This window comes from Oncorhynchus mykiss, chromosome 18 (assembly GCF_057628025.1).
Source record: "Oncorhynchus mykiss isolate SJ-2025 chromosome 18, ASM5762802v1, whole genome shotgun sequence".
Taxonomy (NCBI): Eukaryota; Metazoa; Chordata; class Actinopteri; order Salmoniformes; family Salmonidae; genus Oncorhynchus; species Oncorhynchus mykiss.
The window spans coordinates 27,667,102-27,692,456 of record NC_143039.1 but is presented as its reverse complement, the minus strand read 5'-3'; the positions used below and the strand labels follow the sequence as shown (position 1 = coordinate 27,692,456).

Sequence of the window (25,355 nt, the reverse complement as noted above, 5' to 3'; positions counted from 1 at the left end):
CACCATTTCAACATTGCCACCAGCCTGTACCGTTGACACCAGGAAGGATGGGGCAATGGACGCATGCTGTTTACACCAAATCCTTTCTCTACCATTGGACCAGGCAATGTTTTTCCACTCCTCAATGATCTAGTGTTGGTGATAGTGTGCCCATTGGAGCCACTTCTTTTTTTTAAGCTGATAGGAGTGGAACCCCAGTGTGGTCGTCTGCTGCAATAACCCATCTGTGTCAAGGACCGACAAGTTCTGCGTTCCGAGATGCCGTTCTGCACACCGCTGTTGTACTGCACCGTTATTTGCCTGTTTGTGGCCCCCTGTTAGCGTGCAAGATTCTTACCATTCTCATTCAGCCTCATCAACTAGCTGTTTTCGCTCACAGGACTACCGCGGACTGGATGTTTTTTTGACAGTCGCACCATTCTTGGTAACCCTAGTCACTGCGGTTTCTGAGATGCTGGAATCGGCCCGCCTGGCACCGACGTTCATACCACGCTCAGTCTCTTGGGTCACTTGCTTTGCCCATTCTAACGTTCAATCGAACAGCAACTGGATGCCAGTCTGCCTGCTTTATATAGCAAGCCATGGCCACGTGAATTACTGTCTGTAGAAGCTAACCATTTTTGTGAACGGGGTGGTGTACCTAATTAAACTGGACACTGAGTGCAGTCATCCTGCAGTCGTCTTGTGCACTAGGTTAATAGATAAAGCAGATTGTGTTCTTCATTTCGCCTGTTTTGTTTTTTTTCATTATGAAGCACTTCCCCAAAGCAGCTGATTGAGCCAATCATGGTATTGTTACGACCCTGGGTTTATAAGCGCGGAAATCGACCCTGCCACATTAGCATGCTTTTGCGGCACAGTCGAGAGCACGCCGGACCTCGGGCTCGAAGGTCGAGAGTTCGAGACCTGCTCCCTGCTGTTTGTTTACAAAGAGCACACAGAGTTAACGGTGAAGTTCAAGTTACACTTGAAATTCACAACTGTTTGCCAGCTAAATATCTTATAGCTAGCTATACGTTTAACTTTTAATTCGCTCCAACTCAGGGATCCAGCTATGTATTTGGTTTGCTAACTTGCTAGCTAAGTGGCTAGCCTGCAAGATCAAGCTTCTTGGTTACAGCAGACGATAAATGTCCTCCTGGATCAAGAACCCTGCAGTCTAATATTTGTTTTGTGCGTGCAACAAACCATTTAAGATAGTTGTACAGCTTTATGAGCAGGGGTGTCTGTCCTTGCAATTTGTTTATGTTGAATTGCACTTGTTAACAATTAGCAAGCGTCCGCTATGGGAATACGATAGTACTCTGTGGTGCACATCGGCTTTCTGGGTTTGTTTTTGTTGTTACGGAATGCCTCTCTCATCCCCCCCCCCTCCCTCCCCAGGAAAGAGATCTCCAAGATCATGTCGAGCTCCTACCTGCGAGGCCTCAACATGGCCTCCTTCTTTGCGGCCAGTAAGATCATAGTCTTCATCACCTTCACCGTCTACGTCCTCTTGGGGAACACCATCTCAGCCAGCCGGGTGTTTGTGACCGTGTCTTTGTACAGTGCCGTCCGCCTCACCGTCACCCTCTTCTTCCCCTCGGCCGTAGAGAAACTGTCTGAGACGCGCATCAGCGTCCGTAGGATCAAGGTATTACAATACATGTGAACTTCTTAAATGGTTGCATTCTCTTTTAGTGTTTATTTGTGCTATCATATGGTAATGTTTTCCTGGGAAGCACACGGTATCTGTATAGTTAATCCAAGGTAGAGATGCTATGACACATCGTCCCTTAAAAATAATCTGTGTGAAATGCAGATCTAAGCGCTGCTGCGGATATGAATCCCATTCTTGCTCAGTTGCTCTGGTTATTGTGCATTTACTTAATACATATCTGTCAACAGAGATAATGCATAATCTCTTGATGTGTGAACCATGCAATACCAGAGCTCTCCTGAAGTTGTGCAAGGCTCGTCTTCTGCACGTGTTGGCTTCCGACAGTGCAGGTGTCGTCTCTGCGCTGGGTTCCTTTTTAGTTAATTTTAGATGAGCTGTCCTGACAGTTGCCTGGATGCCAATGTGAAACACAAGGCCCAGCTCTGGCTGATCCCCTAAGACTCATTATGCAATCATGTCACATTATCATGCTTTATGATCAGTGACTGTAAAATCATCATGGGACTTATCTGAGCCACAGCCAGGCTTTTAATTTACTGTATGTCATCTGATTGTTCAAAGCCAGGGACGTAACAGGCATCATTGCAGTCAAGATCCTCAAGTTGTTGAATGTGTCATCTCGATCCAACACGATTGTAAACAAAATCTCGGGTCCATCTCGATGTGGCAGTTTTGTTAACATACGGAGACATGGCTGTATATCACTGTTGAACTCTTGAAGAACTATTGTTTCCACTCAGACTTTTCTCCTGTTGGATGAGATTGTGAAAAGCAACCATGGATTTCTCCAGGAGGAGAAGCAAGAGCCCTCTGTGGAAATCCAGGACCTGATTTGCTACTGGGACAAGGTGAATGTTCAACTACTGCCACCCAGACTCCTAGATACACTTACAGTACTGTTTACTGCTATCACAAACACCTTTATTACAGCTTGATGCTGCGTGTGTGTACAGTGAGCTCAAAGTATTGAGACAGACAATTGTATTGTTTTTGCTCTCTAATCCAGCACTTTGGATTTGAAATGATACAATGACGGACGTTAAAGTGCAGACTGTCAGCTTTACATTTGAGGGTATTTTCATCCATATCGGGTGAACCGCTTAGAAATTACAGCACTTTTTGTTCATAGTCCTCCCATTTTAGGGGACCAAAAGTGTTTATAAACAAATTCACTTGTGTATTAAACTTGTGAGTCTACAAACATTTTGGATGCATTTGCTGTTTGTTTTGGTTGTTTAAGATTATTTTGTGCCCAATAGAAATGAATGGTAAATAATGTAACTTATTGTGAATAGAATATGTTTCTAAACACTTCTACATTAATGTGGATGCTACCATGATTATGGATAGTCCTGAATGATTTGTGAGAAAGGTAGCTCATACCCCCCCAAGACATGCTAACCTCTCTCCATTACAATAACAAGGCAGGTTAGCATTTGTATATTTATGCATTTTGGTGCTCACTCTTTTATAATAAAGTATAACCTGAAATGACCCCTCTCTCGCTCTGTACAGAGTCAGGACGCCCCGTCTCTCCAGAACCTGTCACTCACAGTAAAGTCAGAGCAGCTCGTCGCCGTCATTGGTCCTGTGGGGGCTGGAAAGGTCAGAGGTCATGTTTCTTAGCTTGGTGTGGCAGCTTATTGCATCACTGTATGAGGACCGCAAACGTAGCGGGGAAGTAATCCAACTGGAATATTTATTTAGCTACAGTGTGAATCAGATACCGGTTTTGCAGGATGTGTAAACATTGAGGTTTTCTCCTCTTACTGTGACATAGTGCCTGCCTTTGTGTACACTTGAGTGTACAAAGCATTATGAATTCCTGCTCTTTCCATGACAGACTGGCCAGGTGAATTCAGGTCAATGCTATGATGCCTTATTGATGTCACTTGTTAAATCCAACTCAATATTGGGAAGGTGTTCCTAATGTTTTGTACACTCAGTGTATGTTCTTCTTATCAAACTCACCTGTTCCCCCTTCACATTTCCCACAGTCCTCTCTGCTCAGCTCCATCCTGGGGGAGCTGCCTCACGACAAGGGGGTGTTGAAGGTCAAAGGTCAGCTGACCTACGCCTCCCAGCAGCCCTGGGTGTTCCCTGGAACCATCCGCAGCAACATCCTGTTTGGCAAAGAGCTCCATCCTCAGAAGTATGAGAAGGTCCTGAGAGCCTGCGCCCTCAAGAGGGTAAGACGCACTGAATGGAGCTCTCATTATATTTAATGCTGGGAGACTGCTAAATGCAAGGATTGGTGAAGCTCCATTGTGAAAGTTGGATCTCTTGAACTTTTGACTGCAAAGAGCACCAACACCTTGGGCTCTAGGTGGTACGCCTTTCATCAGAGCTGCCAACACTCATACATGAACACATACAAGCTCTGTCCCCTCTGCCCTACTGAACACAATGTGAGATTCTGATGGTTGTAGGTCCTGTTAACCCCTGTCGTCTCTGTTGTCCCTTCTGTGTTCAGGACATGGAGCTGCTGCCAGACGGGGACCTGACATTGATAGGGGACAGAGGAGCAACCCTCAGTGGGGGACAGAAAGCTAGAGTGAACCTGGCCCGGTAAGACCACAGCTCCACTTCATACCAGAGTAGAAATGAGTTGAGGTACATTCTATAGATGAATATCCTCCAGTCTCTATCTGAAAGCCTTGTTGTGTCTCAGGGCTGTGTACCAGGATGCTGATATCTACCTGCTGGACGACCCTCTAAGTGCTGTGGATGCTGAGGTCGGGAGACACCTGTTTGAACAGTGAGTGAACCACTATTTCAGCTAAACACGTTTTTTTATTTTTTACAACTGAATAGAGTGATGCAATACAATAATACACTGATAGGACTTTGCTCTCAATGCACCGTCTCAACATGACTGTAAAACAGCAAAACAATAGAAAACACAACTGACTGGGCACACACGGGTTGTTTCCACGTCATTTCAATGAAGTGACGTTGAACCAATGTTGAATTGATGTCTGTGCGAGCTCATTCACTTTTGCAGCAGCAGGACTCTCCTTGTCCTTTATAAGGGGTCACGGGGATTGCCACAGGGTAGCTCACCAAGTCTAAACATTGTCTAAGCAAGGAAATGACCTCATTGATCATGAGCAAAGTGTTCCTCTCTTACTGAAGTATGTAATACAGTGGATTAACTACTGACTTACTGAAGCATAAACTGGAATATGTACGGTACTTCCACTTTTGTTCTGGGGCGTTATGAAGCACTCTGTTCCTGCTCCTGTCCCCCAGTCCTTTGTTGATTTTTATCTGGCAGAGTAGCGGAAAGCCTGGAGTGCTCTATTCCTACCTCCCTGAGGTCTCCAGCAAAGCAGCCCTAGCCTCTGGAAGGCAGGAAAAGGAGTGGTGCTGCTGCCACTCTCAGGCACACAATGGCAACAGTGCCCTACTCTACCTCTTCCTGTCACATGACATGGTCCCCTGAAAGTGTTCATAATGGAACCAGCAGGGCAGTGATGAGCAGTGGGCTGCACGTTTACTGTGCAGGGCTCACTTTTACAGAAAGCTATAACGCTATTGAAACGTGTTCTAACCGTTGAAAGAGCAAATCTGTGTTTTTGGTGTGGATGTTGTCACAGGCCCACCAAAATGCACGCATTTTGCGTACCAACAATGCAATTCTGTCCGTGTACACAGGCACGAGATTCCGGTTATGCAGAAATGAATAGAGCCTGAATTTTTCATAAAAAATAAATCCACTGAGTAAATCTAACGTCCTGATTCTCGAGCTGCAACACAGCTGCAATACATCATTATTCGACGTAGCCCCTCCTGTTTGTTGTGATGCTGAGTTTGCCAACTGTCAGCTGTACGTAAACACATGGACAAATCCCTTTTCGACTCCCTGTGTTGTGGAAAGGTAAACACGTTGTTTCAAGCTAACGTTAAGCGAACATAAGATGGACATTCTGTGGGCTCTGAAGTGCCAGCAGTTCACTCGCATTTGTTAGTGAAAGAAATGAATTGCAAATACGAAAAATAACTGGTCTCATTTGTGCGAGTGATACATTTAATTAGTTGTATTTTTATTTTTTTACCCCATTTTTCTCCCCAGTTTCATGGTATCCAATTGTTAGTAATTACTATCTTGTCTCATCGCTACAAGTCCCGTACGGGCTCAGCCATGCGTCCTCCGAAACACAACCCAACCAAGCTGCACTGCTTCTTAACACAGCGCGCCTCCAACCCGGAAGCCAGCTGCACCAATATGTCTTGGGAAACACTGTGGTTAGCGAGCACTGCGCCCGGCCCGCCACAGGAGTCGCTGGTGCGCGATGAGACAAGGATATCCCTACCGGCCAAACCCTCCCTAACCCGGACGACGAATAGAGTCTCTGGTGGCACAGCTAGCGCTGCGATACAGTGCCCTAGACCACTGCGCCACCCGGGAGGCCCTATTAGTTGTATTTTCCACGTAATATTACGCGGATCACGCAACCTCATAGACTAACAGTAATTATGATCCACGCCACAAAAAAATTCAAGTATAATCAAAAATTAACATCTTGGCATTAAATGGAGTCGGGAGTTTAGAAAACTAGCGAACAGCTTTCAGATTCCCTTTGCGGTTGCCTACTTCCACGCTTATAAATCAGTTTGAGGTCTCTGTCGATGTGTTCATTTTGTTTTAAAAAATTTTTTTTGCTTTTTAGTGTTGATTAGGATCCGTGTCTGAAAAGCCAATACTTGTGAGCTGGCCCTAGTGATTGTCACCTATCACACAGGGCCAATCTCCAATTTGCCCACATGAGTCTGGTACTCTGAAAAGTTGGGACAGGGTTGGCAGGTCTGCTGTCATCTCAGACTGTCTCCATGTGTTTGTATGTCCAGGTGTATTTGTGGTATTCTGAAGAATAAGCCCCGCATCCTGGTCACCCACCAGTTGCAGTACCTCCAAGCAGCCAACCAGATCCTCGTCCTCAAGGAGGTGTGTTCCTGGCAGGGTTTAACATTCTACACATGCTTTAAGACTGCATAGGAGCACACATGCACTACCCTGTGCTTAAGTTAATGCAGGACCTGCACTGCAAGCAGGGGGAGATGTGTTTCCATGGGTTATACTGTAAACACATGTAGGAACACCTCTATAATTGCACACAGACAAGACTTATACATTACATACAAACTCCAAATGTTTGGTGGGGTGTGACTTTCGTGAGTCTGTTTCAGGGTCACATGGTGGCAAGGGGGACGTACAGCGAACTCCAGCGCTCTGGGGTCGACTTCACCTCCCTCCTGAAGAGGGAAGAGGAGGGGCCACAAGCCCCAGGGGCGGAGACTGAAAGCCGCTCGCCACGCAGCCGCACCCTCTCGCAGAATTCCGTTGTCTCCCACACCTCCTCCATACGTTCTGTTAAAGATGGAACTGAACAGCTTCCGGTGGGTCCCGCCCACTTCCAGTCCTTTGATACAGTCGCCAGGACTGATGATATTTTGTAGCAAAGCAGTGAGTGAAGAAAAAGTTACCTGTGTTTGCTCTTTTTGTCCACAAGAAGGCGTACAAACCTTTAGTAAAAGTTTGCCAGACACAGCAAATTCCATCATACGTAATATCTCAGACAGCACTGACATGATTTTGACAACACTTTGGTGAATGATGTCTTGCCATAGAGATTCGGCATTTACACAATTACACTGATTTGGCCCAAGGCAGTATCTATAATAATAGACCGAAATTATTTAGTCACAGGCTATAACTCAATTTTCACTGCATCATTCGTGGGGGACAAAGTGTTTACTGTTGCCTTGTAATTTTAGTAGAAGCTATGCAAGCCACAGCAAAGTACATGTTGTACTTTCCTTAAGAAAAAAGTTCATTTGTATCTTGTTGACATGCTCAGATTCCCCAACACAGGGGTTGTGTAAGTTCTCAACGTCCCTCCTGCTTGAACCTCTACAGAGTTTCTCCTACACAGAGTGCACAGAATGACTCACTTAACATTATGTTGCACAGATGTCATTTTATTTTATAGTGGCTTTAATGAATAGCCCCATTAAATCCTATGATGTTTGTGTGTAATGCAGGCAGAGCCTGTCCAGACAATAGTCGAGGAGAGCCGCTCGGAGGGGACCATCGGCGTCGGCCTCTATGTCAAGTACCTGAAGGCAGGCGCCAACATCCTGGTGTTGATAGGAGTTGTATTACTCCAGTTCCTAGCTCAGGTAATGACATCATAACCCCAGTACAACTACATGATCAAAAACAGCGCTAGTAGTGTGGAAGAAACTCAATCTGATGACGACTTCATTAAATGATATAGGTCTACTAACATATGTTTTTGTGTGCAGGCAGCATACATTCTACAGGACTGGTGGCTGGCATATTGGTAAGATGTTTTAATTTCACTGTTCATTTCCAGTCATGCAACTGTCATGTTACCCTTTTAACATGCTGTGTTGGGACTGGCTCTGTGCTTTACCTCTGTCTCCTCTGTGATTGACAGGGCAGGAGAGCAGGAGAAGCTCAACGTTAACGGCACTGTGACCGTCCAAAATGGTGTCAACGTCACTGAAGAGCTGAGCCTGGATTTCTACCTCGGCATTTACGCAGGTCAGACACCGTGGAAACCCTACTCTGGAAATTGTTTTGCTTCTCCTAGAATAGTGTCATGCAGGCTCTTTCTTCCTCCATAACCTTTGTGTGTCTGTCTGTGTTACAAAATGTAACATCCTAAAATGGGAAATCTGTGTTTTCAGGTTTGACTGGAGCAACTCTCATCTTTGGCTTTGCCAGGAGTCTGATGATGTTCAATGTGCTGGTGAAAGCTGCTCAGTCTCTGCACAACCGCATGTTCAACTCTATCCTCCGGACACCTGTACGCTTCTTTGACATCAACCCAATTGGTGAGCCATAAGCCATGCATAAACTGGAACATATAGGGAAAGAGATTTTCTGTTGCCACAGTTTTGTGTTGAGAGATGCTGCATTTGTGTTTACTTGAGGTCAGACATAATATATCTGTAGACAAAGAAAGAAAAGTCTTTAAATTCCTGGTGTTGTCTCCTCTTGTGTCCCAGGAAGAGTCCTCAACCGCTTCTCTAAGGACATCGGCCAACTGGACGCGGCCTTACCTTGGACCTTTGTGGACTTCATTCAGGTGAGCCACGACACATTTTGGCCCTGCATCTTCACAAGGTATTTACTATTCGATCACCAGTTAACCTGTTCCCTCTCCTCTGGTTATGTCTTTGGGGCTGTTTTCCTGAGTAGATATTCCTGCAGATCATCGGTGTGATCGCTGTAGCGGCCTCCGTCATCCCCTGGATCCTCATCCCATTGGTTCCTCTTGTCATCGTCTTTCTGTTCCTGAGACGCTACTTCCTGCAGACGTCACGAGATGTGAAGCGCCTGGAATCCACCAGTGAGTGCCAGTGGCTTTTTAAAAACTTTTTGTGTGTGTGTGTGCTGACAGTAATCATGTGTCTCTCTGCAGCTCGGAGTCCAGTCTTTTCCCACCTGTCCTCGTCCCTCCAAGGTCTGTGGACGATCCGGGCCTTCAGAGCCGAGGAGAGATTCCAGAACACCTTTGACACTTATCAGGATCTGCACTCAGGTGGCTCTCCTTTCAATGCTGCCTTACTTCCATTTTGTTTGTACAAGTACATTGGGTAGAATGTATACGTGTTCTTAAATATAATTCTCAAACAGTCTCCGCTCTGTTCTATAGGAATAAAACTGAATCAGTGTCTCTCGTTTCTCAGAATCCTGGTTCCTGTTCCTGGTCACCTCTCGCTGGTTTGCCGTCCGCCTGGATGGCATGTGCGCTGTCTTCGTCACCATCACCGCCTTCGGCTGCCTTCTGCTCCGAGACCGTAAGAGACAACGGCACACAGAGCTAACACAAATACAGTTAGCTGAAAGAGGCTATGAAAACTACAGCTTGTTTCCAGACCTAGAATAGAAATGATTGATTGAGCATTGGGTCTAACTAGTGTCCTGTTTGTTTCTCTTCTGGCCTTGTTAGAGGTGGAGGCTGGATCTGTAGGCCTGGCGTTGTCCTACGCTGTGACTCTCATGGGGATGTTCCAGTGGGGGGTGCGGCAGAGTGCTGAGGTGGAGAACATGGTGAGACAACCAGATATGTAGAGGAACACCTGTATTTACAATCAAACCCTTCCTCAGAGATGCTACATGCTTTACAAACTCACCAGAGAACTTAGTCTGTAAATATGTTGATAGAGGTAACCCAGTTCTCAGAACTATTAGTGGTGACTCTGAAACTGCCTCCTGGTCTATTTGGCCTTTCATCTTGTTCATGCTGGTATTCGTGCCAGGATGGAATGTTCGTCCATAACAGCTCTTTCAAGAATCCAGCCTGTGGGTTTTCTGAAGCTTCTTAATGCCGCTCTCTATTGTGCTTTTAGTTTCACGTTTTAACGTACTGCACAAGTACAGTGGAATGCCTTTCTTGCAAGCTCTAAACCCAACAATGCAGTAATCAATGTAGTATTAAAAATAACAGAACAAAAACATGAGATATAGAAATAAGAACATGAGAAGTCAGTAAGCTATATTCGGGGTCAGTCAGTTCCAGTACCATATTTACAATGTGCAGGTGTACTGGCGTGATAGGGGTGGGGTGACTAGGCATCAGGATGTATGATAAACAGGGTAGCAGTAGCTAATATGACGATTGTATGTATGTGTGGGTGTGTGCAAATGGAGTGTGTAGAGTCCTGTGAGTGAGCATAGAGACTAAATTAATACAAGGGTAACAAATAGTCCATGTAGCCATTTTGTTAATTATTAGAAGTATTATGGCTTGTGGATAGAAGCTGTTCAGGAGCTTGTTGCTGTCAGACTTGATGCACTGGTACCGCTTACTGTGCAGAAGCAGACAGAACAGTCTATGGCTTGTGTGGCTGGAATCTGGGCCTTCCTTCCTGGATGGTAGTGAGCTCACCCCCAATGATGTACTGGGCTGCTTAGAGAAGCCATGCTAGTACAAAAGCCAGGGCTGTTTGACATGGTGATTTATTCACTGTCCTCAGATGACGTCAGTGGAAAGGGTGGTGGAGTACACAGAGCTGGAGAGTGAAGCACCCTGGGAAACCCAGAAGCGTCCTCCTCCTGAGTGGCCAAGCCAAGGCCTCATCACCTTTGACCGGGTCAGCTTCTCCTACAGCTCAGACGGACCTGTGGTCCTGAAGGACATGAAGGCCATGTTCAGGCCCAAAGAGAAGGTTGGCATCGTGGGCAGGACGGGTGCGGGGAAAAGCTCCCTTGTATCGGCGCTCTTCCGCCTGGCAGAGCCAGAGGGCAGGATCTACATCGATGGAGTTCTGACCTCCGAGATTGGCCTCCATGACCTGCGCCAGAAGATGTCCATCATACCTCAGGTAGCTACTGTTGGTGGGTCTTCTGTGGCTGCTCTGTCCCTTAGTCCTTCTGAATGTAGTAAAGGAAAAGCTTCTAGTTCAGATATGGCTCTGTTAGAGTTTAATACATGTTTCTGCTTGTGGCCCCTCTGTTCTGCAGGACCCAGTGCTTTTCACAGGCACTATGAGGAAGAACCTGGACCCTTTCAGCCAGCACACAGACGAGGACCTGTGGAATGCTCTCCAAGAGGTACTGCTCCTCAGACTCCTATTGATGCAGATACAGTTTCGAGATATACTCACACACATTTACATACAGGTTAATGGGCTTTTGGTGGCATCAGGGTTTTACTCCAGTAACTGTTTCCTCTCCAGGTCCAGCTGAAGTCTGTGGTGGAGGAGCTGCCCAATAAGATGGAGACGGTTCTGGCTGAGTCGGGCTCCAACTTCAGTGTGGGTCAGAGGCAGCTGGTCTGTCTGGCCCGAGCTGTCCTGAGGAAGAACCGCATCCTCATCATCGACGAGGCCACGGCCAACGTGGACCCCAGGTAAAGAGCTTCCTCTCTCACACACACGTTGCCATGGAGGACGGACGGGAGGTCTGTCCTTTAGAGCTGAGCAGCTGACATGCTTTAATGCTGCGTTCATAGCCAAGTGGGAAGGTGGTATGTACCACTTATGACTGGGAAAAATCCACTTGAAGGCCCCTCCAACTGGTAATTACTAGTGGGGAAATGTGTCTATCATTCCTGAGCTCTGACTTTTCTCACATGCTGACCTCTGACATCCCCTAGTAAGGAAATTCTCAATAACAGCAGCATTTTTGGCAGTTAAATGAAACAGTAAAACCATACTTTAATAAATAAATAAAAAGCAACTTACTAATATGGTTTTCGAACACTCATTTGTTTACAGGCATGATGGCTGTAATTTTAGTTTGATGCAGCCTATGGTCAATTAGCCACTCGTCTTCTCAATTAGTTGACTGCATCCAGCTGGTAATTACCAACTTCCCACTTGGTTATGAATGCAACATGACTGGGAGTTATAAAGTAGTAGAGGAAAGTGAGCGTTTCTTCCTCCCAGCTGAGTGTGTCCTCGTCTGTCTGTCCTGGCTCTCTGTAGAACAGACGAGTTGATCCAGAAGACAATACGAGACAAATTCAGGGAGTGCACCGTGCTCACCATCGCCCACCGCCTCAACACCATCATAGACAGCGACCGCATTCTGGTGAGAGCGCTCCACAGTTACACAATGATCACCCAACTGGGTACCTGTCTACTCTACAGTATTTTTGGTTTTATATACAGTACCGTTCAAAAGTTTGGGGATCATTTAGAAATTGTTAAAAGAAAAGCAAACATTTTTTTTTCCATCAAATTGATCAGAAATACAGTGTAGACATTGCTAATGTTGTAAATGTCTTTTGTAGCTGGAAACGGCAGATTTTTTTCAATGGAAAATCTACGTAGGCTTACAGTGGCCCAAACCATCACTCCTGTGTTCCAATGGCATGTTGTTAGCTAATCCAAGTTTATAATTTTAGAAGGTTAATTGATCATTAGAAAACCCTTTTGCAAGTATGTTAGCACAGCTGAAAACTGTTGTCCTGACTAAAGTAGCAATAAAACTGGCCTTTAGACTAGTTGAGTATCTGGATTTGTGTGTTTTGATTACAGGCTCAAAATGGCCAGAAATAAACACTTTCTTCTGAAACTCGTCAGTCTATTCTTGTTCTGAGGCTAATCCATGCGAGAAATTGCCAAGAAACTGAAGATCTTATACAACAGCGTGTATTACCCTGTTCACAGAACAGCGCAAACGGGCTCTAACCAGAATAGAAAGAGGAGTGGGAGGTCCCGGTGCACAACAGAGCAAGAGGACCAGTACATTAGAGTGTCTAGTTTGAGAAACAGACCCCTCACAAGGCCTCAACTGGCAGCTTTTAGCTTTTTTGTACCCACAAAACACCAGTCTCAACGTCAACAGTGAAGAGGCGACTCCGGCATGTTGTAAATAAAAAGCCATATCTCAGACTGGCCAATAAAAAGAAAAGATTAAGATGGGCTAAATAACACACACTGGACAGAGGAACTCTGCCTAGAAGGCCAGCATCCCGGAGTCAACTCTTTACTGTTGACGTTGGAACTGGTGTTTTGCGGGTACTATTTAATGAAGCTGCAAGTGGAGGACTTGTGAGGCGTCTGTTTCTCAAACTAGACACTCTAATGTACTCTTGCTCAGTTGTACATCGGGGCCTCCCACTCTTTCTATTCTGGTTAGAGCCAGGTTGGGCTGTTCTGTGAAAGGAGACACAGCGTTGTATGAGATCTTAAGTTTTTTGGCAATTTCTCGCATGGATTAGCCTTCATTTCTCAGAACAAGAATAGTCTGAGTTTCAGAAGAAAGTGTTTGTTTCTGGTCATTTTGAGCCTGTAATCGAACCCACAAATGCAGATGCTCCAGATACTCAACTAGTCTAAAGAAGGCCAGTTTTATTGCTTCTTTAATCAGAACAGCTTTCAGCTGTGCTAACATAATTGCAAAATGTTTTTTTTAATGATCAATTAACCTTTTAAAATGATAAACTTGGATTAGCTAACACAACATGACATTGGAACACAGGAGTGATGGTTGCTGAAAATGGGCCTCTGTACACCTACGTAGATATTCCATTAAAAAATCAGCCGTTTCCAGCTACAATAGTCATTTATAACATTTAAATGTCTGATCAAATTGATGTTATTTTAATGGACAAAAACAAGGACATTTCTAAGTGACCCCAAACCTTTTTGAACGGTTGTGTGCGTGTCCCCCAAGGGCTTGTCAGGTCCTTTTTGTATCCCTAATGATACACCATAGATTACTTACTATATAACTTGACTCTGTTCCCAGGTTCTAGACGCGGGTCAGATCAACGCATACGACGAGCCCCACACCCTACTTCAGAACCACGATGGTATCTTCTTCAAGATGGTCCAGCAGACAGGCAGGCAGGAGGCCGTTGCCCTCCTGCAGTCAGCTAAACAGGTAAGTAGCACACTGACTCAACAGAGCATTTCTACTTTACTCTCCCACTCTGTTCTCTGCCAGTGAAATAGCTTAGAAATGTTCAAAGTGACATGCTACCACACAGATGTGTGGGAGTTGTGTTCTTGTGCGTCCACCACATACCTCTGGTGTTTCGGGTTGGCATCCACTAACACCGGTTGTCTCATCTTGATTCAGGCATACAATAGCCGGAGTCGTCCCAGTACGACCAACGGCGGGGTCGGCGCAGACGGTAACTTGGTCATCTTTGAGACGGCCCTGTAAGAACCTAGAGGAGGCTTTGACTATTGTTTAAAGCCTGGAGTACTGCTCCTCGGAGTCGGCTGGCACTGCAGTCTCATGGCATTCTCCAGTCTACAGCGATCAACAGTGCCTTATCACCCAGCAAACACTACATGTTGGAAACTCCATTTGGACAGGAATCGCAAGGGTTTGGTCCAGTTGGGGCTGAGTTGAGTTAAATCCACGTATGCAGTTGTAGGGATTTTTTTCCCCCAAGCTAAAAAAAAGTTGGGAAAGTACGTGGTGGGATAACACTAAATGTTAACTGTCCCTTATTTTTTTATTTTATTTATCATTATATGAACATGCAGTAGCCAATCAATCGATTTAAAGTAATAATCATCGAGACCCATGACAACTGATTGTATAATCGTGACTTGACTGATATTTTAGACAGACTTGCGTATACAATTTACAAGGGCCAACATTTGAGGACTCTTTCCTTAGATTCATATGTGGCCAATTAATATCCGATTTGAAAGTAAATACTACGTAATGTAGTTTAGTGCTTTCATTTTTTGCAGCAGTTTTATTTTAATAATTTCTATATAAATCATATTTATTATAAATATAATTTGTATTCAAAGTAAAAACATAAGTTATTTAGCCATACCAAATCAATCTCATATAAAGTGTCATTTTTTTGTTGTTGCATACCAGTGATGTAAACATTTTTTTTTAAATACAACTTATTTGCACCAGCAGCTCCAAATATATTTACTGTATCTGCTGTAGCCATGCACCGTGCTCACCATCGCCCACCGCCTCAACACCATCATAGACAGCGACCGCATTCTGGTGAGAGCGCTCCACAGTTACACAATGATCACCCAACTGGGTACCTGTCTACTCTACAGTATTTTTGGTTTTATATACAGTACCGTTCAAAAGTTTGGGGATCATTTAGAAATTGTTAAAAGAAAAGCAAACATTTTTTTTTCCATCAAATTGATCAGAAATACAGTGTAGACATTGCTAATGTTGTAAATGTCTTTTGTAGCTGGAAACGGCAGATTTTTTTCAATGGAAAATCTACGTAGGCTTACAGTGGCCCAAACCATCACTCCTGTGTTCCAATGGCATGTTGTTAGCTAATCCAAGTTTATAATTTTAGAAGGTTAATTGATCATTAGAAAACCCTTTTGCAAGTATGTTAGCACAGCTGAAAACTGTTGTCCTGACTAAAGTAGCAATAAAACTGGCCTTTAGACTAGTTGAGTATCTGGATTTGTGTGTTTTGATTACAGGCTCAAAATGGCCAGAAATAAACACTTTCTTCTGAAACTCGTCAGTCTATTCTTGTTCTGAGGCTAATCCATGCGAGAAATTGCCAAGAAACTGAAGATCTTATACAACAGCGTGTATTACCCTGTTCACAGAACAGCGCAAACGGGCTCTAACCAGAATAGAAAGAGGAGTGGGAGGTCCCGGTGCACAACAGAGCAAGAGGACCAGTACATTAGAGTGTCTAGTTTGAGAAACAGACCCCTCACAAGGCCTCAACTGGCAGCTTTTAGCTTTTTTGTACCCACAAAACACCAGTCTCAACGTCAACAGTGAAGAGGCGACTCCGGCATGTTGTAAATAAAAAGCCATATCTCAGACTGGCCAATAAAAAGAAAAGATTAAGATGGGCTAAATAACACACACTGGACAGAGGAACTCTGCCTAGAAGGCCAGCATCCCGGAGTCAACTCTTTACTGTTGACGTTGGAACTGGTGTTTTGCGGGTACTATTTAATGAAGCTGCAAGTGGAGGACTTGTGAGGCGTCTGTTTCTCAAACTAGACACTCTAATGTACTCTTGCTCAGTTGTACATCGGGGCCTCCCACTCTTTCTATTCTGGTTAGAGCCAGGTTGGGCTGTTCTGTGAAAGGAGACACAGCGTTGTATGAGATCTTAAGTTTTTTGGCAATTTCTCGCATGGATTAGCCTTCATTTCTCAGAACAAGAATAGTCTGAGTTTCAGAAGAAAGTGTTTGTTTCTGGTCATTTTGAGCCTGTAATCGAACCCACAAATGCAGATGCTCCAGATACTCAACTAGTCTAAAGAAGGCCAGTTTTATTGCTTCTTTAATCAGAACAGCTTTCAGCTGTGCTAACATAATTGCAAAATGTTTTTTTTAATGATCAATTAACCTTTTAAAATGATAAACTTGGATTAGCTAACACAACATGACATTGGAACACAGGAGTGATGGTTGCTGAAAATGGGCCTCTGTACACCTACGTAGATATTCCATTAAAAAATCAGCCGTTTCCAGCTACAATAGTCATTTATAACATTTAAATGTCTGATCAAATTGATGTTATTTTAATGGACAAAAACAAGGACATTTCTAAGTGACCCCAAACCTTTTTGAACGGTTGTGTGCGTGTCCCCCAAGGGCTTGTCAGGTCCTTTTTGTATCCCTAATGATACACCATAGATTACTTACTATATAACTTGACTCTGTTCCCAGGTTCTAGACGCGGGTCAGATCAACGCATACGACGAGCCCCACACCCTACTTCAGAACCACGATGGTATCTTCTTCAAGATGGTCCAGCAGACAGGCAGGCAGGAGGCCGTTGCCCTCCTGCAGTCAGCTAAACAGGTAAGTAGCACACTGACTCAACAGAGCATTTCTACTTTACTCTCCCACTCTGTTCTCTGCCAGTGAAATAGCTTAGAAATGTTCAAAGTGACATGCTACCACACAGATGTGTGGGAGTTGTGTTCTTGTGCGTCCACCACATACCTCTGGTGTTTCGGGTTGGCATCCACTAACACCGGTTGTCTCATCTTGATTCAGGCATACAATAGCCGGAGTCGTCCCAGTACGACCAACGGCGGGGTCGGCGCAGACGGTAACTTGGTCATCTTTGAGACGGCCCTGTAAGAACCTAGAGGAGGCTTTGACTATTGTTTAAAGCCTGGAGTACTGCTCCTCGGAGTCGGCTGGCACTGCAGTCTCATGGCATTCTCCAGTCTACAGCGATCAACAGTGCCTTATCACCCAGCAAACACTACATGTTGGAAACTCCATTTGGACAGGAATCGCAAGGGTTTGGTCCAGTTGGGGCTGAGTTGAGTTAAATCCACGTATGCAGTTGTAGGGATTTTTTTCCCCCAAGCTAAAAAAAAGTTGGGAAAGTACGTGGTGGGATAACACTAAATGTTAACTGTCCCTTATTTTTTTATTTTATTTATCATTATATGAACATGCAGTAGCCAATCAATCGATTTAAAGTAATAATCATCGAGACCCATGACAACTGATTGTATAATCGTGACTTGACTGATATTTTAGACAGACTTGCGTATACAATTTACAAGGGCCAACATTTGAGGACTCTTTCCTTAGATTCATATGTGGCCAATTAATATCCGATTTGAAAGTAAATACTACGTAATGTAGTTTAGTGCTTTCATTTTTTGCAGCAGTTTTATTTTAATAATTTCTATATAAATCATATTTATTATAAATATAATTTGTATTCAAAGTAAAAACATAAGTTATTTAGCCATACCAAATCAATCTCATATAAAGTGTCATTTTTTTGTTGTTGCATACCAGTGATGTAAACATTTTTTTTTAAATACAACTTATTTGCACCAGCAGCTCCAAATATATTTACTGTATCTGCTGTAGCCACTGCATCAATGTACCAAATAGGGTTTGCGAATGTCTTCTGAAACTCAGGTAGTTTAAATATGAATCCCACTAATTATTTAGTCAAAAGGGCAATTTCTCAGGCAACAATGTTGCAAATACTGTCTGGGAGTGGCCTGAGTGGGAGGGGAAAACTGACAATTGGCTTATTGGCAGAGAGGTTTGGAACGCTCTTTCTTATTGGTCTATTAACTCATTTACCGCATGGTGATGTCACCATGGAAGGCCAAAACTCTATCCCAAAATTGCCTGAAATTTCAGCCTGTCTTTTCAAACAGCTCTTACACTACAAGGGCATCATAATTTTCATAATTTCATAGTATTACTCCAATAGTGTGGAGAGGTAAATGAAACACAGGAAAATCATGTTTGACTGCACTGGGTTAAGAAATGGTTAGTCATGTAGATTAGAAATGTGATTAGTGAGGAATGTTGGGTAAGGTTGAAAAACAAGTCGCGCGCCGGATTCAAACTGGCAACCTAACCTAGGAAAATCACGTTTGGCTGCACTGGGACTTGAAATGGTGTATACGGGAGCTTTTCTAGCTTGTAATTGACTGTCCCTTTTTATATTCAGCATTGATCCTCATCGTCAGGTCTTGTCAGATGAGTTTACATGAATGCATATCACTTCTATTTCTGAGAGTGATTTTAAAGGCTAGATTCAATCTGTAGCGCAGAAGATCCCCAGTATAGTATGATTGAAATGTAAAGGTCATTTCTGATTAAGCTGATGTGGTGTTTACATTGAATAGAGTCCCCACGCACGCTGGAAAATTGAAAGGCAATTGCGCTATAGTGTGGAACTAACGCCATACGGATTAAATAAAGCCCCTAATCAATTTGTTTTATACAATTTTTAAATTCGGCTCATTTCACTATTGCAACTGTTGACATGTTTGTAAGGAAAGTCACAGGACTGATGAATGTGGTTTTCCTTATTAGATGTTGTTCTGTCAAGGGTGGAAACAAAGGTGATTATTTAAGTTCAGGAATAAGGGTTGAGTTAGAACCTCTGGCATCAACAAGATTAGACCCGGTGACCTGATCCCTGTACCGAGTCCATGGTGCCACCGGGGAGACCACCAAGCTGTTCAGTCCGTTAGTAATGTAGATTAGAAATGTGAGGAATGTTGGAAGGTACACTGCTCAAAAAAAGTAAAGGGAACACTAAAATAACACATCCTAGATCTGAATGAATGAAATATTCTTATGAAATACTTTTTTCTTTACATAGTTGAATGTGATAACAATAAAATCACACAATTTCAATAAAAAATCAAATATATCAACCCATGGAGGTCTGGATTTGGAATCACACTCAAAATTAAAGTGGAAAACCACACTACAGGCTGATCTAACTTTGATGTAATGTCCTCAAAACAAGTCAAAATGAGGCTCAGTAGTGTGTGTGTGGCATCCACGTGCCTGTACGACCTCCCTACAACGCCTGGGCATGCTCCTGATGAGGTGGTGGATGGTCTCTTGAGGGATCTCCTCCCAGACCTGGACTAAAGCATCCGCCAACTCCTGGACAGTCCGTGGTGCAACGTGGCGTTGTTGGATGGAGCGAGACATGATGTCCCAGATGTGCTCAATTGGATTCAGGTCTGGGGAACGGGCAGGCCAGTCCATAGCATCAATGCCTTCTTGCAGGAACTGCTGACACACTCCAGCCACATGAGGTCTAGCATTGTCTTGCATTAGGAGGAACCCAGGGTCAACCGCACCAGCATATGGTCTCACAAGGGTCTGAGGATCTCATCTCGGTACCTAATGGCAGTCAGGCTACCTCTGGCAAGCAAATGGGGGGCTGTGCGGCCCCCCAAAGAAATGCCATCCCACACCGTGACTGATCCACCGCCAAACCGGTCATGCTGGAGGATGTTGCAGGCAGCAGAACATTCTCCACGGCGTCTCCAGACTCTGTCACGTCTGTCACATGTGCTCAGTGTGAACCTGCTTTCATCTGTGTAGAGCACAGGGCGCCAGTGGCGAATTTGCCAATCTTGGTGTTCTCTGGCAAATGCCAAACGTCCTGCACGGTGTCAGGCTGTAAGCACAACCCCCACATGTGGACGTCGGGCCCTCATACCACCCTCATGGAGTCTGTTTCTGACCGTTTGAGCAGACACATGCACATTTGTGGCCTGTTGGAGGTCATTTTGCAGGGCTCTGGCAGTGCTCCTCCTTGCACAAAGGCGGAGGTAGCGGTCCTGCTGCTGGGTTGTTGCCCTCCTATGGCCTCCTCCACGTCTCCTGATGTACTGGCCTGTCTCCTGGTAGCGCCTCCATGCTCTGGACACTACGCTGACAGACACCGCAAACCTTCTTGCCACAGCTCGCATTCATGTGCCATCCTGGATGAGCTGCACTACCTGAGCCACTTGTGTGGGTTGTCTCATTCTCATGCTACCACTAGATTGAAAGCACCGCCAGCATTCAAAAGTGACCAAAACATCAGCCAGGAAGCATAGGAACTGAGAAGTGGTCTGTGGTCCCCACCTGCAGAACCACTCCTTTATTGGGGGTGTCTTGCTAATTGCCTATAATTTCCACCTGTTGTCTATTCCATTTGCACAACAGCATGTGAAATTTATTGTCAATCAGTGTTGCTTCCTAAGTGGACAGTTTGATTTCACAGAAGCGTGATTGATTTGGAGTTACATTGTGCTGTTTAAGTGTTCCCTTTATTTTTTTGAGCAGTGTATAAAAAGAAAAGGCCGGATTCAAACTGGCAAACTAGCCCGTCATAGCCTGTGTTTAACACCCTCCATCCCCCTCCAACCTGCAACCCTAAAAGGCTGTTCTTTATTTGACTCTCACCTGCTCTCACCTCTTGCAAGCTCCGCCCACTGACCATTGAACTTTCATCCAAGCATTCACATTCGTCCTCAGAACAAGATTGGATAAGGAAAACTCTACCGCTGTGTTTAGACAGGCAGCCCAATTTGGATATTTTTTTTCAGGTCTGAAAAAGATCTGATGCGATTGTTCAAAAGACCAATTTAGTGGAGAAAAATATCAGAATCAGGCTGCCTGTCTAAACGCAGCCTACTTGGCCTTTTATATAATGCATCCTCCTCACATTGAACAAGGTTCCCCTCAGATAATCATCATTTAAATACTTGATATCCTTGACAAACCTGTATATATTTGGTTTATCTAAAGGTGGATAGTGTAACACTGTTTGAAGAGTGTAAAGGGAAATAATTGTGAGAAGAGGCTTACAAAACCAGCTTGTGAAAAGATGGTGTAAAATTGAGGAGTTATCATTTTAGTCCCTTTTCTTTAGTCAATACTAATTAGTATTAACAAACTCAAAGAAAAGAAACTACATGTTTAATTTGAAGACCTGACAAGAGAGAAGACTTTTAAATAAGCTCGTTTGAAATGTAACCTTCATTTTAATACAAACTTCACCGTGGAAAGAACATCCATATCTGAAACTTGAAAAAGAGGTACTGTGTTGCTATAGGTACATATAAACATAAGAACACCTTTGGGAAAACAATTTAATTTGACATCCACTGCAAAACCAATGGAATCAAAATTATATTTTTTTAAAGCTAAGATCAAGGTCTCTATGTACTGCCCCATTAGGGAATAAGTCAAAGTTCAAGATAAGTTTAAAGTTCAATGCATTTTCACATTGACGGGTAGGTATTCCTGCTTGTAAATGATCTAGATTGTCCTTACAACCATCACACAGCTTTCACTCATGCAAACAACGTGAGACATACATGGGTTACTCACTTTGGTCAAGTTAATCCTCATGAAAATCCCTGAATCCCTTATAGCATAATGACAGCATGACTTTTCATGTGAGTACAATGGTGAAGTGTAATTTTCTATTGCACGTATAGTATATGAATACACACGCCAATTGGTTCCATTGCACAGTGCAGCATGATGTCAGGATACTGTGCAGTAGAATAAATCAATAGGAGTAGCAGAAGTTCAAATAGTAAAAGATTGAGGCACAAAGTATGAAAATGCAATGCTACTTCCATTGTTGTAATACTATTCTTATGATTGTCAATGAAAGTAGTATTAAAGATGCAACACACATCAAAGTGTCTAAGGAAACACATTTTGCTTCCTTATTTAAATAAAAAAAAGCTGATAAAGCACTGCATATTAAATAAAGTCAGTTCCATAAATTTTTCCTGATTTTGCAAGCAAACAAGTAATCAACAACTTACCATTTTAAAATGACTCTGGCTGCGTTTACACAGCCAGGGTGATGTTATTGGTTAAAAGATCAATTAGTGGAACAAATATATAAATTGGGCAGATATGTGATATCTCTTTCTGCTCGTCAAGCCCCTGCACCGTCACACAACCGTCTCAAAGGCCATGGCCATTTTTGGACCCTGGCTGTTGCCGTTGTTCATATACGCCTGAATGAAAATATTGTGAACTGTGTCAGTGACTTGGTAGACATTTTCAGTTGGGCTATCAAAATTCACCAAAAGTGTAATATACCAGTCAAGTCATTAGCCGTGGCAATTATGGAATAAAATGTAACAAATTATACAGATTTTCTGGCCAAACTCTTTTGAATAAATTGTTAGTGTATTGATTAAACTAAAGAAATCAAGTTAGGTTGAGAGAATGTGTGTGCTGGGTTGGGATGCAGTGTCAGTGCTCACCTGTTTGGCTGATTCCAGCAGGGAAGCTGCCTCAGCCTTGCCCATCTGCTGGACTGTCCTGTAGAGGGCACTTTCCTGGTTCTGAAGCAGGACGTACGGCTCGTCAAACTCCTGGATCATACCAGCGCCTAGCACCTGAAGGCAGGGTCAAAGGTCAGTAAGTCAACCTGGCTAGACTGAAATTCTATGGGGTTCCCAAGCAGTTTCACTCAGGCCCCTTTCCCGCATTGGGAAACATCCCGTGCCCCCTGTCTATTTCTGTGGGCACAAGCACTGTTCATGACACAAACTGTTCACACCCCTCTTGTTGGCGGAGAGAACATTTAGCAGGTTTAAAGCTTATTTCCTGCAATTCTATACATTTTGCCATTTTAAAACTCAAACATTACAACAAAAATGTTAGCTGACATGGCCTAGTTGATCTGGACATTTCTGGGAAGTTATAAATAGCTCTCTAAGGTCTGCAATGACTGACACAACGTGGAAAACTTCTGACGCATTACCCAATTTCAAAATTGCATTCTACCATTACAACTTTCATGAGTAAGTTTAAAGCCAGACTGAGTTCCTCAACACAATTTTTTTTTCTTCAGGGGGATTACCCCCCCCCCCTCGTTTTTTATATTGTGTTTGAGAGAGATTGGTCTACTTGAAGGTAAGAGCTCTCACCAGAATGCGGTCGCTGTCTATGATGGTGTTGAGGCGGTGGGCGATGGTGAGCACGGTGCATTCCCTGAATTTGTCTCGTATTGTCTTCTGGATCAACTCGTCTGTTCTACAGATCCAGGACACAGTTAATCAGGAAAGAGACTCAACCAAGATATAGAAACACCATCACGCTTTGCTTGACTACTAGATGCCTCCCAGTTGTAAAGCTCTAAAGGACAGACAGTGTGTGTCTGTGTGAGGCAGCTCTGTACCTGGGGTCCACGTTGGCCGTGGCCTCGTCAATGATGATGATGCGGTTCTTCCTCAGGACGGCTCGGGCCAGGCAGACCAGCTGCCTCTGACCCACACTGAAGTTGGAGCCCGACTCGGCCAGAACCGTCTCCATCTTATTGGGCAGCTCCTCCACAACAGACTTCAGCTGGACCTGGAGAGGAAACAGTTACTGGAATAAGACCCAGATGCCACCAAAAGCCCATTAACCTGTATGTAAATGTGTGTGAGTATATCCCGTTACTGTATCTGCATCAATGGGAGTCTGAGGAGCAGTACCTCTTGGAGAGCATTCCACAGGTCCTCGTCTGTGTGCTGGCTGAAAGGGTCCAGGTTCTTCCTCATGGTGCCCGTGAAAAGCACTGGGTCCTGCAGAACAGAAGGGCCACAAACAGAAAAATTTAATAAGCTCTAACAGAGCCATATCTGAAAAGAGAAGGACTAAGGGACAGAGCAACCACAGAAGATCCTCCCACAGTAGCTATAGTGCATTTGGAAAGTATTCAGACCCCTTGAATTTTTCCACATTTTGTTGCGTTACAGCCTTAATCTAAAATTGATTCAATAAATTGTTTTCCTCATCCATCTGCACACAATACCCATAATGACAAAACAAGTTTAGACATTTTTGCAAACAAAAAAATTATGTACAGTACCAGTCAAGTTCAGACACCTACTTATTCAAGGGTTTTTCTTTATTTGTACTATTTTCTACATTGTCATCAAGGCAAAGGGTGGCTTCTTAGAAGAATATCAAATATAACATATTTTGATTTGTTTATCACTTCTTTGGTTACTACATGAATCCAAATGTGTTATTTCAAAGTTTCTCTTCGATGTAGAAAATACTACAAATACTTTTTTTTTTTATTATGTTATGTTGAGGCACAGATCTGGGGAAGGGTACCAAAACATTTATGCAGCATTGAAGGTCCCCAAGCATCCATTATGAAATTAAAGAGTTTGGAACCACCAAGACTCTTCCTAGAACTGGCCGCCTGGCCAAATTGAGCAATCGTCAGGACTTTGGTCAGGGAGGTGGCCAAGAACCAGATGGTCATTCTGACAGAGCTCCAGAGTTCCTCTGTGGAGATGGGAGAACCTTACATAAGGACAACCATCTCTACAGCACTCCACCAATCAGGCCTTTATGGTAGAGTGGCCAGACGGAAGCCACTCCTCAGTTAAAGACACATGAACGCCGACTTGAAGTTTGCCAAGAGACACCTAAAAGACTCTTAGACCATAAGAAACAAGATTATCAGGTCTTATGAAACCAAGATTAGACTCTTTGGCCTGAATGCAAAGTGTCACATCTGGACGAAACCTGGCACTATCCCTACGGTGAAGCATGTTGGTGGCAGCATGCTGTGGGGATGTTTTTCGAGTGGCAGGGACTGGGAGACTAGTCAGGATCAAGGAAAAGATGAATGGAGCAAAGCACAGAGCGATCCTTGATGAAAACCTGTTCCAGAGTGCTCAGGACCGCAGACCAGGGCAAAGGTTCACCTTCCAACAGGTCAACGACACTTAGCACACAGCCAAGACAGTGCAGGAGTGTTTTCAGGACAAGTCTCAATGTCCTTGAGTGGCCCTGCCAGACTCCAGACATGAACCAGATCTAACATTTCTGGAGAGACCTGGAAATAGCTGTGCAGCAACACTCCCCATCCAACCTGACAGAGCTTGAGAGCATCTGCAGAGAAGAATGGGAGAAACTCCCAAAATACAGTTGTGCCAAGCTTGTAGCATCATACCCAATAAGACTTGC

At 44.0% G+C, this 25,355-nt stretch overlaps 3 protein-coding genes across 7 annotated transcripts in view; 2 read left to right on the top strand and 1 right to left on the bottom strand.

Moving 5' to 3' along the window:
- The window catches only part of LOC110495778 (ATP-binding cassette sub-family C member 4), an 88,272-nt gene that overhangs the window by 10,982 nt on the left and 51,935 nt on the right, over positions 1 to 25,355 (top strand). For 2 of the 5 annotated variants that reach the window (XM_021571204.3, XM_090208062.1), the window contains 23 exons: positions 1,384 to 1,633; positions 2,401 to 2,508; positions 3,176 to 3,265; positions 3,658 to 3,849; positions 4,134 to 4,228; positions 4,332 to 4,418; positions 6,512 to 6,608; positions 6,851 to 7,060; positions 7,706 to 7,843; positions 7,970 to 8,007; positions 8,125 to 8,231; positions 8,378 to 8,524; positions 8,699 to 8,778; positions 8,892 to 9,042; positions 9,115 to 9,234; positions 9,383 to 9,493; positions 9,646 to 9,746; positions 10,673 to 11,020; positions 11,160 to 11,249; positions 11,375 to 11,547; positions 12,125 to 12,230; positions 13,896 to 14,030; positions 14,229 to 14,950. In XM_021571204.3, coding sequence (XP_021426879.3) covers positions 1,384 to 1,633; positions 2,401 to 2,508; positions 3,176 to 3,265; positions 3,658 to 3,849; positions 4,134 to 4,228; positions 4,332 to 4,418; positions 6,512 to 6,608; positions 6,851 to 7,060; positions 7,706 to 7,843; positions 7,970 to 8,007; positions 8,125 to 8,231; positions 8,378 to 8,524; positions 8,699 to 8,778; positions 8,892 to 9,042; positions 9,115 to 9,234; positions 9,383 to 9,493; positions 9,646 to 9,746; positions 10,673 to 11,020; positions 11,160 to 11,249; positions 11,375 to 11,547; positions 12,125 to 12,230; positions 13,896 to 14,030; positions 14,229 to 14,315 — 3,061 coding nt within the window. In that variant the 3' untranslated portion in view covers positions 14,316 to 14,950. Of the gene's footprint in view, positions 1 to 1,383; positions 1,634 to 2,400; positions 2,509 to 3,175; positions 3,266 to 3,657; positions 3,850 to 4,133; positions 4,229 to 4,331; positions 4,419 to 6,511; positions 6,609 to 6,850; positions 7,061 to 7,705; positions 7,844 to 7,969; positions 8,008 to 8,124; positions 8,232 to 8,377; positions 8,525 to 8,698; positions 8,779 to 8,891; positions 9,235 to 9,382; positions 9,494 to 9,645; positions 9,747 to 10,672; positions 11,021 to 11,159; positions 11,250 to 11,374; positions 11,548 to 12,124; positions 12,231 to 13,895; positions 14,031 to 14,228; positions 14,951 to 25,355 lie in introns of those variants that run through there. The other 3 variants (XM_090208060.1, XM_090208061.1, XM_090208063.1) reach the window with 2 other exon arrangements.
- On the top strand, positions 14,447 to 18,846 carry LOC149975459 (ATP-binding cassette sub-family C member 4-like). Its single transcript, XM_090209452.1, has 4 exons — positions 14,447 to 14,491; positions 15,069 to 15,131; positions 16,797 to 16,931; positions 17,130 to 18,846. Exons 1-4 carry the CDS (start codon positions 14,447 to 14,449, stop codon positions 17,214 to 17,216), a joined length of 330 nt encoding a protein of 109 aa, XP_090065578.1. The 3' UTR covers positions 17,217 to 18,846.
- Positions 21,378 to 25,355, bottom strand: part of LOC110495776 (ATP-binding cassette sub-family C member 4) — a 45,274-nt gene continuing 41,296 nt past the window's right edge. The window contains exons 25-29 of the mRNA XM_036952233.2: positions 23,864 to 23,953; positions 23,566 to 23,738; positions 23,315 to 23,420; positions 22,646 to 22,780; positions 21,378 to 22,393 (exon numbers count right to left, since the gene is read on the bottom strand). Coding sequence (XP_036808128.2) covers positions 22,328 to 22,393; positions 22,646 to 22,780; positions 23,315 to 23,420; positions 23,566 to 23,738; positions 23,864 to 23,953 — 570 coding nt within the window. The 3' untranslated portion in view covers positions 21,378 to 22,327. The remainder of the gene's footprint in view (positions 22,394 to 22,645; positions 22,781 to 23,314; positions 23,421 to 23,565; positions 23,739 to 23,863; positions 23,954 to 25,355) is intronic.